Source organism: Lucilia cuprina, chromosome 6 (genome assembly GCF_022045245.1).
Source record: "Lucilia cuprina isolate Lc7/37 chromosome 6, ASM2204524v1, whole genome shotgun sequence".
Taxonomy (NCBI): domain Eukaryota; kingdom Metazoa; phylum Arthropoda; class Insecta; order Diptera; family Calliphoridae; genus Lucilia; species Lucilia cuprina.
In genome coordinates this window covers 24,188,291-24,201,459 of record NC_060954.1, presented here as the reverse complement: position 1 = coordinate 24,201,459, position 13,169 = coordinate 24,188,291, and the positions used below count along the sequence as shown (strand labels likewise).

Here is a 13,169-nt window from a genome sequence, read left to right as displayed (position 1 = left end):
TTTTTGATACTTTGTTAAACAAATTTTAATATTTTTGGGGGATTGCAAACGGAGCACTCTAATGTATATACTATGTATAAATGCATAGTTTATCTCTAGTTTAATGTATTTAAACTTTTCTATGCGTTGAGTTTTGTTTTTTTAATTTAAATAATCAAAAATAACCTCAGAAACAGTTTAAACTTTAAAATGCAAAACGTCCTGGTTTTGACCCAACTTTTCAAAACTGGGTATGTGACTTTGTGTCTTTTTGAATGTTTTATTTTCACGTACAGTGTAATTATTAACAATATATCAATAAAAATTTTGAATTTCAACCATTTCTGAAATATTTGAAAAAGTTTCTATTGGTGTGTCGACCACCGTATATACATATATACAAATTAATGTGGAACCGATTTTCTAAAATTTTTCACAGCGTATTCCTGTATGTCTGAAATAGGTAATAGGAATAACTTTAACATCCATGTCAACATGAATTGGCGGACCACCAATGACAAGAGCAGCACCTCCCATATTAATTAAATACAAAAATTAGTTTATCTGGGAATCTAATAGAACTAAAATCCAAAAATTTTGCTCGAAAAAATTTAATATTCATCTGATCATTTTTAAGAAAAAATAGCGAACTTTCATCTATGGGCTTGGATTCCCATATGAATAAAATAGAAAAATTCGTATATTTGAGAAACTATTAAAGCTTGAATCTTTAAATTTAACTTGAAAAACTTTGACAGTCATCCCAACATTTAGAGTATAACGGGCGGAATTTATATTATTGTTTAACTAGGAAACTAATAGAACTAGATTCTTTAAATATTGCACTAATAAATTTAATATTCATTTTATATAAAATATAAAATTTTGTTTAACTGGGAATATAATTGAACTAACTTCTTCAAATACTGCACAAATGAATTTAATATTCATGTGAACATTTCGAAGAAAAAAGGCGGACCTTCAGCTAAGGATCTTGAAGCTCCCACATGTGTTATATAGAAAAATTCGTACATCTAAGAAACTATTAGAATTAGAATCTTCAAATTTTACATGAAGAACTTTGACATTCAAGTGAACATTTAGAGAGTAACGGCCGGACATTTAATGGGGGGCTTGACAACACACATATGAATTAAAAACAAAATTTCATATATCTTAAATAATTCAAATTTTTCATAGACAAATAGAAATTGGCAAACTTAAAATAATTTGCTTGGCAACTCACATATGTAACACATTGTTAATCTGAGAACTATTGCAGTTAGAATTTTCTACAGGGTAAAACAAAAAATTTTGTATATCCAAATGCATTAGAATAGAAATTATTTTTTAATAATAAAAGTATACAAATATTAAATTTTAGCAAGTAAGAAATAAATTGATCATTAATGTATTATTTTAGTATTTAAATAAAATATATTGTCATCAAATGAAATTATAATAAATCTTTAAAAAATTGCTTAATTTTATAACTAAATAAATAATGTTTTTTATTATTATGTATTTAATTTCGATTGGGGTAGCAAAGCACTCCGGGTATTGCTAGTAATTAAATAAAACGTTATAAAAATATAAAAATTCAGAAAAGTAAACTTTGGTCTCTGGGTTTTGACTTGTTTAAAATTTTGTCGGACTGTATTTTTTTAGGAAAGCATTTAAAAGCCTAATTAATTTGTTTTACTTTCCATTGATTTAATTTCTAAAATATTTTTTTATATATAAAAAACTAAAAATGCAAGAATGTACAAGACTAGTGAATTCAGAAATATTAAAACAATTTGTTATAAGACGATTGGTGTACATTAAAGTGTAGGACCAATCTTTTTAGTGTTACAAACATCAGCACAAACTTACGATACCCTAGCCAGGGTAGTATATAACAATGTTATTATATTATAAAATATTGATATATCTTATTCTTTTCCAACGTGAATTGATCAAAAAAATTTTCAAACAAAATTTTACCAATCAAAACGAGTTTAATTAAAATGTAAAAACATTTGTTAATATAATTGCAACAGCAATCAAACAAGAAATAATTTAATTTGCCATAGGATTAGTAAATCGAACACTACATACATATATGAGCTAATTCTAAGGAAATGGGTTTAAAAATGTATAAAATTGGATAATAAGTTATATGCAGGGAAACCAAAATATGCAAATGCATGTTTTTTGTGGTCCGTCGTATGGACTCATGGATAAGATATTTACACGTTTTAGACCAATTTGGGAATTTTGGCATCGATTTGTTAAAGCATATTTTTGCATATTTTACCCATAAGAGCATAATTTTGCATGAATTGACTTTTTAGCATATTTAAGGCATATTTTCGAGTTTTTAGAGCATATTTTACTCTTTTAGTGCATATTTTGATGTTTTCGTTTTTATACATTTTTAATTTTCTTTTCAAAACTTTATTTAAAAAAATCCTATTTTTTATTTTTTTAATTTTTTAGCCTATTTCACAATTTTGAAAAAAATTGTTATGTTATAGTTTTTTATTCAATAAAGCATTATATTTTAAATCGGACATTAAACCGATTACTTTTGATTTCATGAGACCAATCCATTTAAAAGTCAGTTTAAAAGCTATGAATACAATTAGAAGAAATGTGTTAAACTTTGTCGTTTGAAATATGTTTTTTGGGGACCAAATGGTTTCATTTTATTTATTGGTTATCTGAACGTAAAACGGAATTCTATTATACTAGTTCTTCAAACTATGAGATGAAACATTTATAAAAAAAATGTTGTAGGATATAGAATATGACATTAAACATTTATTATTTCATTACAATTTCAGTCTTTTTGAGCTTTTCAATGTTAAAAAATAATAAAAAATTTTATTTTTGAAGCATATATTTTAAATTTTAAGAGCATATTTTGAGTTTTTTACGGCATATTTAAAGCGCTTAAAACACTTTTTTTAGAGCATGTTTTCGGTTTCCCTGGTTATATGCTTTTAAGTGATTCTCGGAAGTGACCTGATATATGGAAGCTATGACCAATCATGAACCGATACAGATTTTTTTTATTTATATAAATTCTTAATCTTTAATTTGTAAATTTTTTAAAGATATCATCATTTTAATAGAAGTTATTAACAATAAATTGATCTTCCGGGAATATGTACATTGTATGGGAGTTATATGAAATTTTATACAAAACTGATTTCGCCACTAAGAATTATATTCTTTTTTTAATATAATTGCAACAGCAATCAAACAAGAAATAATTTAATTTGCCATAGGATTAGTAAATCGAACACTACATACATATATGAGCTAATTCTAAGGAAATGGGTTTAAAAATTTATGATTGCCAGAATTAAAAAAATATTTATATTTTTTAATATACATATATTTTTTTAAAACAAAATTATACAAAATACGAAGAAATTAGTCGTAAAGAAAAAGTATGCAATATAAGTAAAATATGCAAAAATATGCTATAAAATACAAAATACGTAAAAATATGCTGTAAAGAACAAAAAAGCTCTAACAATCGATACCAAAATTCGCTAAAATGACTGAAATAAATAAATAGCGACATGCAGCAAATAACATGATATTGAATATTTTTGGTTGTCTGATAATGAGTAAGTGGTTTCCGGAATTATTATGGACCGATCGTAAACAAATTTACAGTAACATTTCTGTGTACAAAAGCAATATTGGATAATAAGTTATATGCTATGACCAATCATGGACCGATACAGATTTTTTTATTTATATAAATTCTTAATCTTTAATTTGTAAATTTTTTAAAGATATCATCATTTAAACAAGGGATTTAAGGCGTTTTCTTACAATGATAATTTTTTTTAGACGTTTTCTTTCCAATGCTTCAACTTAGTTAAAAATTATAAACGCACTGTTCCGATAAATGTTAAACTGCCACCCTACCTAAAAAACAAGCCCAGATGGCAACGTTGCTAACAACTTTTCTACTATATAACACATCAGTAAATAATGAATGGCATATACAAATATAAAAAAGTAAATACTTGCATATATGTATGTATGTTAAATATGAAAGGGAAACAGTGTATATAAAATAATTTTGTTGAATAAGGTTCCTCCTCTTTTGAGAGTTTTAAAAAGGTATGTATACAATAACACTCTCTTATTTGTGCTCTTAAATCATTAACAAGCTGAATAATCTCCATATGAAACTTGAAACAATATTCACTTCAGTCAATAATTGAACTTCGCGCGGTCAAGATAGCTTCAAATGAATTGTATAAACTAAATTATTTAATCCATAATAAAATTTTAAAAACAAGTTGTACAATCTAAATTATTTAATCCATAATAAAATTTTAAAAACACGTTATATTTTCGATATTTTCGTATTCATATGTACATATATATGTATGTTTATATGTGTATTAACATAAAAGCACAAATGTACTTACATATATATCCATTTATGTATATAGTTTATGAGTAAACCACTGGGACTGGCTTGTTAATAAATTTATTTTAACTGAATATTAAGAATAATTTGTAAAGTACGTATTCACTTGTCCTTAATATCAAAATATTTATTTTTCTTGTGAATTAAACAAATAAAAAACTGTGAATAGTTATAAAGGTATGTATATTGATAAACTTAACTATTTTTTATTTGTGAATTTTTAAAAAAATTTCAGAAATATTATTATACGTTTTTTAAAATTTTCAGAACTCATATTCTACCCGATCTTGTGATAGCTATTTACTTAAGATGTACATAATACGTATATTAGGGTTATAATTATATTTGGGCAGTAAAATACAAGAGCACTACCTTATTGCCAATACTGATATGTTAATTGAAATTAATTTTTAAGTTTATTTGGAGAACCACTTTTAATAGATATTTTTCTAAAATTATATTAATAAATTTATTTATTGGAAATTTCGTAACATTATTGTAAAGAGCAATCTTTTTTTTAAATATAATGTAAACAAGTAAGAAATTATAGTCGGGCGAGGCCGACCATAGAAAAATAAAATGTGATGTAGTTGTCATAATAAAGCATTTAAGTTGAATTGTACCTTGCCTCAGAAATACATACTTTAGCCGTTTATTGTTGAATTAAATTGTGGACATTTAAGTAAAATTTTGATGGAGCTTTTCATAGGGGCTAGGGTCATATTATAGAACTCGTCGGGGTCATCAAGTTTAGTTCTTTAGTTTGGCAGCTTAAAAAAAATTATAAACTTAAAAGCCTTATTCGGCGGATTTAGTTGTATGGGGGCTAGGTGAAATAATGGATCGATGTAAACGATTTTTGAACAAGTCGGTTTTAGTGACATTTCTCAAAAAATAAAAAAACCCAATATAGAGCATTTTGAGGCGATAAAAGATATAATTATTTTTTGTCGGCCACGCCTACTTTCGAGTGGGTGGGGCTCGAAAGTTTTATACATTTTTGTGTATATCTTGAAAACTGTTTTGTTTATAATAAAAAATTATACATCAAATTAAAGACAGAAACGAAAGTTTTATACATTTTTGTGTATATCTTGAAAACTGTTTTGTTTATAATAAAAACATCAAATTAAAGACATTAAAAACACCTTTCCAAGGATATATAACATGATACTAGAATATGGACGAATTTTGGGGTTTTTCCGGAAAATATATATATAGACCTGACTAAAAGAAATCGGAAAAATGTCTATATAATTCTAGGCAAGGATTTTCTCCTCCATGGTATGTCCAACGCCGGCTTCGCTTAATAAAGGTTTCCTAAATAGCTGGCCTATGGCCTGGCGCAATGATTTTCTCCTCTATGGTATGTCCAAAACCGGCTTCGCTTAATAAAGATTAGTACAAATACGTTTTTTAATAACAAAATGATAATTAAATTATTAATATCTCAGAAACTATAATACTTACAGAAACAAATTATACCTTAATAAAAATCTTAATATGTTAGCTTTTAAACAATCTTATTTACATACATACCTATAAAGGCATTATATATATATATATATATATATATATATATATATATATATATATATATATATATATATATATATATATATATATATATATATATATATATATATATATATATATATATATATATATATATATATATATATATATATATATATATATATATATATATATATATCAAATTAAAGGTATTTCAATATTTTATATTTTTAATATATTATATTTAATATAATATTTTAATATTTTTGAGGTTTATCTAAAAAATCGGGAAAAAATGCCTTTATGGAAAGTATGTAAATTATTTTGGGAAACATATTTTTTGACCCGATATTTTTGAGGTTTATCTAAAAAATCGGGAAAAAATGCCTTTATAGGTAAGTATGTAAATTAGATTGTTTAAAAGCTGAGATATTAAGATTTTTATTAAGGTATAATATGTTCCTGTAAGTATTATAGTTTCTGAGATATTAATAATTTAATTATCATTTTGTTATTAAAAAACGTATGTATACTAAACCGATGTTAACCATTTTTAATAGGTATATCCGTTTATCGCGACATACAACAACGCAACACTATTTGTCCTATTTGAAAAATGTTTTGTGATACGTGTGAAAAAAAACAACGGATACATATCAATGTGTTTACTAATATTTTCAGTAATTTAATATTTTTGTTAAAGAAGGATAATTTTAAACCATTCCGAATGGTCCTGTTAGATAGAAATAAAGTTAAAAAACAAACCAAATGCTTAGTTTTTCTAAATAATCCCCATTTTTAACATACATACTGACTGGTGTAGGGTAACATATGGTCGACTACGCCCGACTATACATTCATACTTGTTTTTGTATGAAAAATGCTAGGAAATTTTTGAAGATTTTAATTTTTTCCATACAAATTTTTTTAAACCTTTATCGTTTCGTTTTATAAAATGAGGCCCTAAATATAAAAATGTGGTGTTCTATTATTAATACAAAAATTGTTTTAATAAAGTTCTGTGCTGTAGAATTTCTCAGCAAAATTTTAACATACCTGGAAAGCCAGAAAGGAATATTGGAAGCCAGTGGGGGAATAACTTCTTATATTTGTTTGACGTTGACCAACAAATAAGTAGTTACCTAACACAAGGAAATATGTAGTAACCAATTTACTTACAGAAACTGTGCGAATAATAGGTTATTTAGTTTGTTACAAATTGTAAAGCAATAACTACTTATAAATTTACATATTAAAAGCGAAGAAATAATAATAGTCATATTCTGGTTGTAGCAAAATTAAATTTTCCCAGCCTGGATTTGAACCCAGTCTTCAGTTTCTTACTCCAGCTGTTTCCTCAATGCTTTATTAACTTGTTGTTTTATTATAAATTTGTGAACAGGTGTATAAAAAAAAATCAACAATGTCATTTAAAAACAAGTAAGAGTGCTATATTCGGCTGTGCCGAATCTTATATACCCTTCACCATAGTGTATTTTAAACATCTTTTATAAATTTTTAATTCTTTCCCGACTACATTATTATTACATCAAAAGCTAAACAAAAAGAACAACAACGCTAAACGAAATAAAACAGAAAATACACAAGGCATCTAAACCAACAGACATCTAAACATACATAACGAAAAACACAGAAAAACAAAAATAACAACGCAATGACGCCAACAGCATCACAGCTGAATAAAACCAAATACATCTACACACACGTGTACATCTTTTTCTAATATACAGTGTTGTTGTTGCTTTTTTAACAAAGCATGAAAAAATATGACATTTTTTTATGAAATTTTCAGAGGTTGTCTCGGATTTTTGCTCATATCTCCGTTATTTACCGACCGATTTTGCTGATTTTAAATAGCGACTTCTCGAAAGCATGTCTAATAGAATTATTGAAGATTCGGATCTCGCCGATATCTGGGGTCCTCTAAAAGCTGATTTCAATAGACAGACAGACGGACATGGCTTAATCGACTCCGCTATCTATAAGGATCCAGAATATATATACTTTATAGGGTCGGAAAATTATATTATAGAAATTACAAACGGAATGACAAACTTATATATACCCTTCTCACGAAGGTGAAGGGTATAATAAAAGAATTGGAATCAAACAGGGCTCGAACCACCAACCTCTTGTTTATTAACTAGACGTGCTACATTTCGTGCTAACATTTCCAAATAACTCTGCTCTATATCCGTAAGTACATATTCAGATTAATAAAATAATATGATTGATAAGTAATGTATGAAATAACTACTTTTCTTTACCTAAAATTTTAGATTTTTTGCTGGAACTTAATGAAAATTATTAGATTTATAGATAGTATAATAAAATAAGATTATTTCATTAATTTTTTTTGTTTTCGCCAAGAAAATACAAATATGAAGTTAAATGTGGTCAAAAATATTGATTTTGTTTCGATGGATCTTATTTTATTTAATAGTGCCTAAAAGTTTTAGGTCAGTCGGATAACAGGAACCCGTGCCTGAAATCGATTGGAATGTGAGTAAACAAATTGGGTTAACAAAATGTATGTTAAACATTTCAATCAATTTCCGCCATACGTTCTCGGACCAGCAATAGAGACCATGTTAACATGAAAAGCCGAATAGACTCCAAAAGTTTTATATTAAAACTTTATCAACGTGCATACATATTAAAAAATGGCTTATCAATAACACAGGGAAACTATAAATGTAGGCCTCAAAAACTAAATAATTTTTCACAAAATAAGTGGTTATTACACGTATTATAGTACTTATTTGACTCTTGTAGGTAACAATATATAAGTACATATTAAAATCATTACAAGCAACTAATTATTATTTTAATTGAAATAATGAGATAAATATGTACCAACCATTACTTTGTAATCTATGAAAAAACTACTACCCATTACCGAAATTAAAAAAAAAATTGCTGGGTTAATACGAGTTTTGAAACATAGTTATAAAAAACAGGATATATCTAACAGGACCATTCGGAATGGTTTAAAATTATCCTTCTTTAACAAAAATATTAAATTACTGAAAATATTAGTAAACACATTGATATGTATCCGTTGTTTTTTTCACACGTATCACAAAACATTTTTCAAATAGGACAAATAGTGTTGCGTTGTTGTATGTCGCGATAAACGGATATACCTATTAAAAATGGTTAACATCGGTTTAGTATACATACGTTTTTTAATAACAAAATGATAATTAAATTATTAATATCTCAGAAACTATAATACTTACAGGAACATATTATACCTTAATAAAAATCTTAATATCTCAGCTTTTAAACAATCTAATTTACATACTTACCTATAAAGGCATTTTTTCCCGATTTTTTAGATAAATCTCAAAAATATCGGGTCAAAAAATATGTTTCCCAAAATAATTTACATACTTTCCATAAAGGCATTTTTTCCCGATTTTTTAGATAAACCTCAAAAATATTGAAATACCTTTAATTTGATATATATATATATATATATATATATATATATATATATATATTATATATATATATATATATATATATATATATATATATATATATATATATATATATATATATATATATATATATATATATATTATATATATATATATATATATATATATATATATATATATATATATATATATATATATATATATATATATATATATAATATATATATATATATATATATATATATATATATATATATATATATATATATATATATATATATATATATATATACATATATATATTTACATACTTTCCATAAAGGCATTTTTCCCGATTTTTTAGATAAACCTCAAAAATATTGAAATACTGTTGGCGTCATTGCGTTGTTATTTTTGTTTTTCTGTGTTTTTCGTTATGTATGTTTAGATGTCTGTTGGTTTAGATGCCTTGTGTATTTTCTGTTTTATTTCGTTTAGCGTTGTTGTTCTTTTTGTTTAGCTTTTGATGTAATAATAATGTAGTCGGGAAAGAATTAAAAATTTATAAAAGATGTTTAAAATACACTATGGTGAAGGGTATATAAGATTCGGCACAGCCGAATATAGCACTCTTACTTGTTTTTAAATGACATTGTTGATTTTTTTTTATACACCTGTTCACAAATTTATAATAAAACAACAAGTTAATAAAGCATTGAGGAAACAGCTGGAGTAAGAAACTGAAGACTGGGTTCAAATCCAGGCTGGGAAAATTTAATTTTGCTACAACCAGAATATGACTATTATTATTTCTTCGCTTTTAATATGTAAATTTATAAGTAGTTATTGCTTTACAATTTGTAACAAACTAAATAACCTATTATTCGCACAGTTTCTGTAAGTAAATTGGTTACTACATATTTCCTTGTGTTAGGTAACTACTTATTTGTTGGTCAACGTCAAACAAATATAAGAAGTTATTCCCCCACTGGCTTCCAATATTCCTTTCTGGCTTTCCAGGTATGTTAAAATTTTGCTGAGAAATTCTACAGCACAGAACTTTATTAAAACAATTTTTGTATTAATAATAGAACACCACATTTTTATATTTAGGGCCTCATTTTATAAAACGAAACGATAAAGGTTTAAAAAAATTTGTATGGAAAAAATTAAAATCTTCAAAAATTTCCTAGCATTTTTCATACAAAAACAAGTATGAATGTATAGTCGGGCGTAGCCGACCATATGTTACCCTACACCAGTCAGTATGTATGTTAAAAATGGGGATTATTTAGAAAAACTAAGCATTTGGTTTGTTTTTTAACTTTATTTCGGAATATTTTTACTTTTTTAAAAAAAAAGAGATTTTTTTACAAGAGGGCTCAAAGGAGAATAGGACAAAATATGGCCCTATCCTTAAAAATGTTGGTAGGGGAAGTTAAGTCTTCATCAATATTATTTATGTAGAATTTAAAAGTGTTATTAGTGTTCGTAAGTGAATTTTGACCTTTAAGTCATTTTCTGATGGGGAGTTTGTATGGTGGATAGGGTCAAATGAAGCCCGATCATTAGAAAAATCGGTAGTGTCATTTAAAGTTCTATAAAACTAAATTTTGTCGTCTTTTGTTAACATAATAGATCATTTAAATTAATTATAAGCCAAAATGCACTATTTGGGGGGTACGGTTGTAGGGGGCTAGTCGAAATAATGGGCCGATTTAACCATTTTTAATAGGCTTCATCCTTGGTCCAAAAGAAGCGTGTGTGCCAAATTTCATCCAATTATCTTTAAAATTGCGGCCTGTACCTTACGCACAAGGTTTACATGGACAGCCAGCCAGACGGCCAGCTTAATCGGCTTAGAAAATGATTCTTGATTGGTATACTTTAAGGTGGGTATAGGATGAATATTTTTGAATGTTACAAACATCAGCACAAACCCAATATACCCACCCCACTAAAGTGGTGTAGGGTATAACAACATATGTATCCAAAAATGTGCTAAATGTTTAGACAAAACTTCAAATGGAAAATATACATTTCTCGAGATAAACAAAAAATTTAATAAAGTAATTTTGAAAACTATTATTAAATATTGTTTTTAGCCGATTTCCAGTCTTGTCTGTATATATCAACAAAAAATAATAACGCAATTACTTTTATACTATTGCTTGAGATATTTTCATATAAATTTTATAAAAATTACGAATTTCTGATTTTGTATTCGGTTTTAAAGTTAACAAGTAAGAGTTCTATATTCGGCTGTGCCGAATCTTATATACCCTTCACCATGATGTGTTAAAAAACAGTCACTACGAATTTTATTACAAAAAATCAATAAAATACCAATTGTAGCCCATTTTATACGATCTAAATTAATCCGGGCTCAACATGCTTAACTTCATATTTCTAGGTTCAATATTATAGAAATTTTAAAAAGTACCTTTTGAAGAACGAAAAAGTACCAAAAACTTCCCTTTTACGGGTTCCCACTTAATCCAGGTTCTACATAATGTTTCTAGGTTCTATATTATATAATATTCTACCTAGTCAAGGCTCTACATGCTAAATTTTATGTTTCTAGGTTCAATATTATAGAAACTTTAAAAAGTACCTTTTGTAGAACGAAAAAGTACTAAAACGTCCCCTTTTATGTGTTCTGGACTAATCCGGACTCTACATACTTAGTACCTTTTGTAAGGAAAAAGTACCAAAAAGCCTCTTTTTCAAGTTCTTACCTAGTCAAGGCCCAACATGCTAAATTTCATGCTTCTAGGTTCAATATTATAGAAATTTCAAAAAGTACCTTTTGAAGAACGAAAAAGTACCAAAAGTCCCCTTTTATGGAATCTACATACTTAATTTCATGTTTCTAGGTTTAATATTATAAAAAATTTAAAAAGTACCTTTTGTAGAACGAAAAACTACCAAAAAGTCCATTTTTATAGGTTCTTACCTAGTCAAGGTCCTACATGCTAAATTTCATGTTTCTAGGTTTAATATTATAGAAATTTTATGTGTTCTATCCTAATTCGGGCTCTACATACTTAATTTCATATTTCTATGTTCAAAATTACAGAAAATTCAAAAAGTAGCTTTTGTAGAACGAAAAAGTACCAAAAAGCATCTTTTTCAAGTTCTTACCTAGTCAAGGCCCAACATGCTAAATTTCATGCTTCTAGGTTCAATATTATAGAAATTTCAAAAAGTACCTTTTGAAGAACGAAAATGTACCAAAAGTCCCCTTTTATGGAATCTACATACTTAATTTCATGTTTCTAGGTTTAATATTATAAAAAATTTAAGAAGTACCTTTTGTAGAACGAAAAACTACCAAAAAGTCCATTTTTATAGGTTCTTACCTAGTCAAGGTCCTACATGCTAAATTTCATGTTTCTAGGTTTAATATTATAGAAAATTCAAAAAGTACCAAAAAGTCCCCTTTTATGTGTTCTATCCTAATTCGGGCTCTACATACTTAATTTCATATTTCTATGTTCAAAATTACAGAAAATTCAAAAAGTAGCTTTTGTAGAACGAAAAAGTACCAAAAAGCACCTTTTTCAAGTTCTTACCTAGTCAAGGCCCAAGGCCCTTTTGAAGAACGAAAAAGTACCAAAAAGTCCATTTTGGTAGGTTCTTACCTTGTCAAGGTCCTACATGCTTAATTTCATGTTTCTAAGTTCATTGTTATAGAAAATTCAAAAAGTACCTTTTGTAGAACGAAAAAGTACCAAAAAGTCCCTTTTTATAGGTTCTTACCTAGTCAAGGTCCTACACGCTAA

General features: G+C 26.7%; 1 protein-coding gene and 1 long non-coding RNA gene across 4 annotated transcripts in view; one reads left to right on the top strand and one right to left on the bottom strand.

Moving 5' to 3' along the window:
* The window catches only part of LOC111688862 (serum response factor homolog), a 307,273-nt gene that overhangs the window by 102,824 nt on the left and 191,280 nt on the right, over positions 1 to 13,169 (bottom strand). Inside the window, exon 3 of one of the 2 annotated variants that reach the window (XM_046954248.1) lies at positions 7,027 to 7,080. The exons of the other annotated variant lie outside the window; for it this stretch is intronic. Within the exon in view, the coding sequence (XP_046810204.1) occupies positions 7,042 to 7,080 (39 nt within the window). The 3' untranslated portion in view covers positions 7,027 to 7,041. Of the gene's footprint in view, positions 1 to 7,026; positions 7,081 to 13,169 lie in introns of those variants that run through there. 2 annotated transcript variants of the gene reach the window in all.
* LOC124420674 overlaps positions 4,269 to 13,169 on the top strand; it is a 112,076-nt gene continuing 103,175 nt past the window's right edge. For both annotated transcript variants that reach the window (XR_006941291.1, XR_006941292.1), the window contains exon 1: positions 4,269 to 4,517. This is a non-coding gene — a long non-coding RNA (uncharacterized LOC124420674). The remainder of the gene's footprint in view (positions 4,518 to 13,169) is intronic.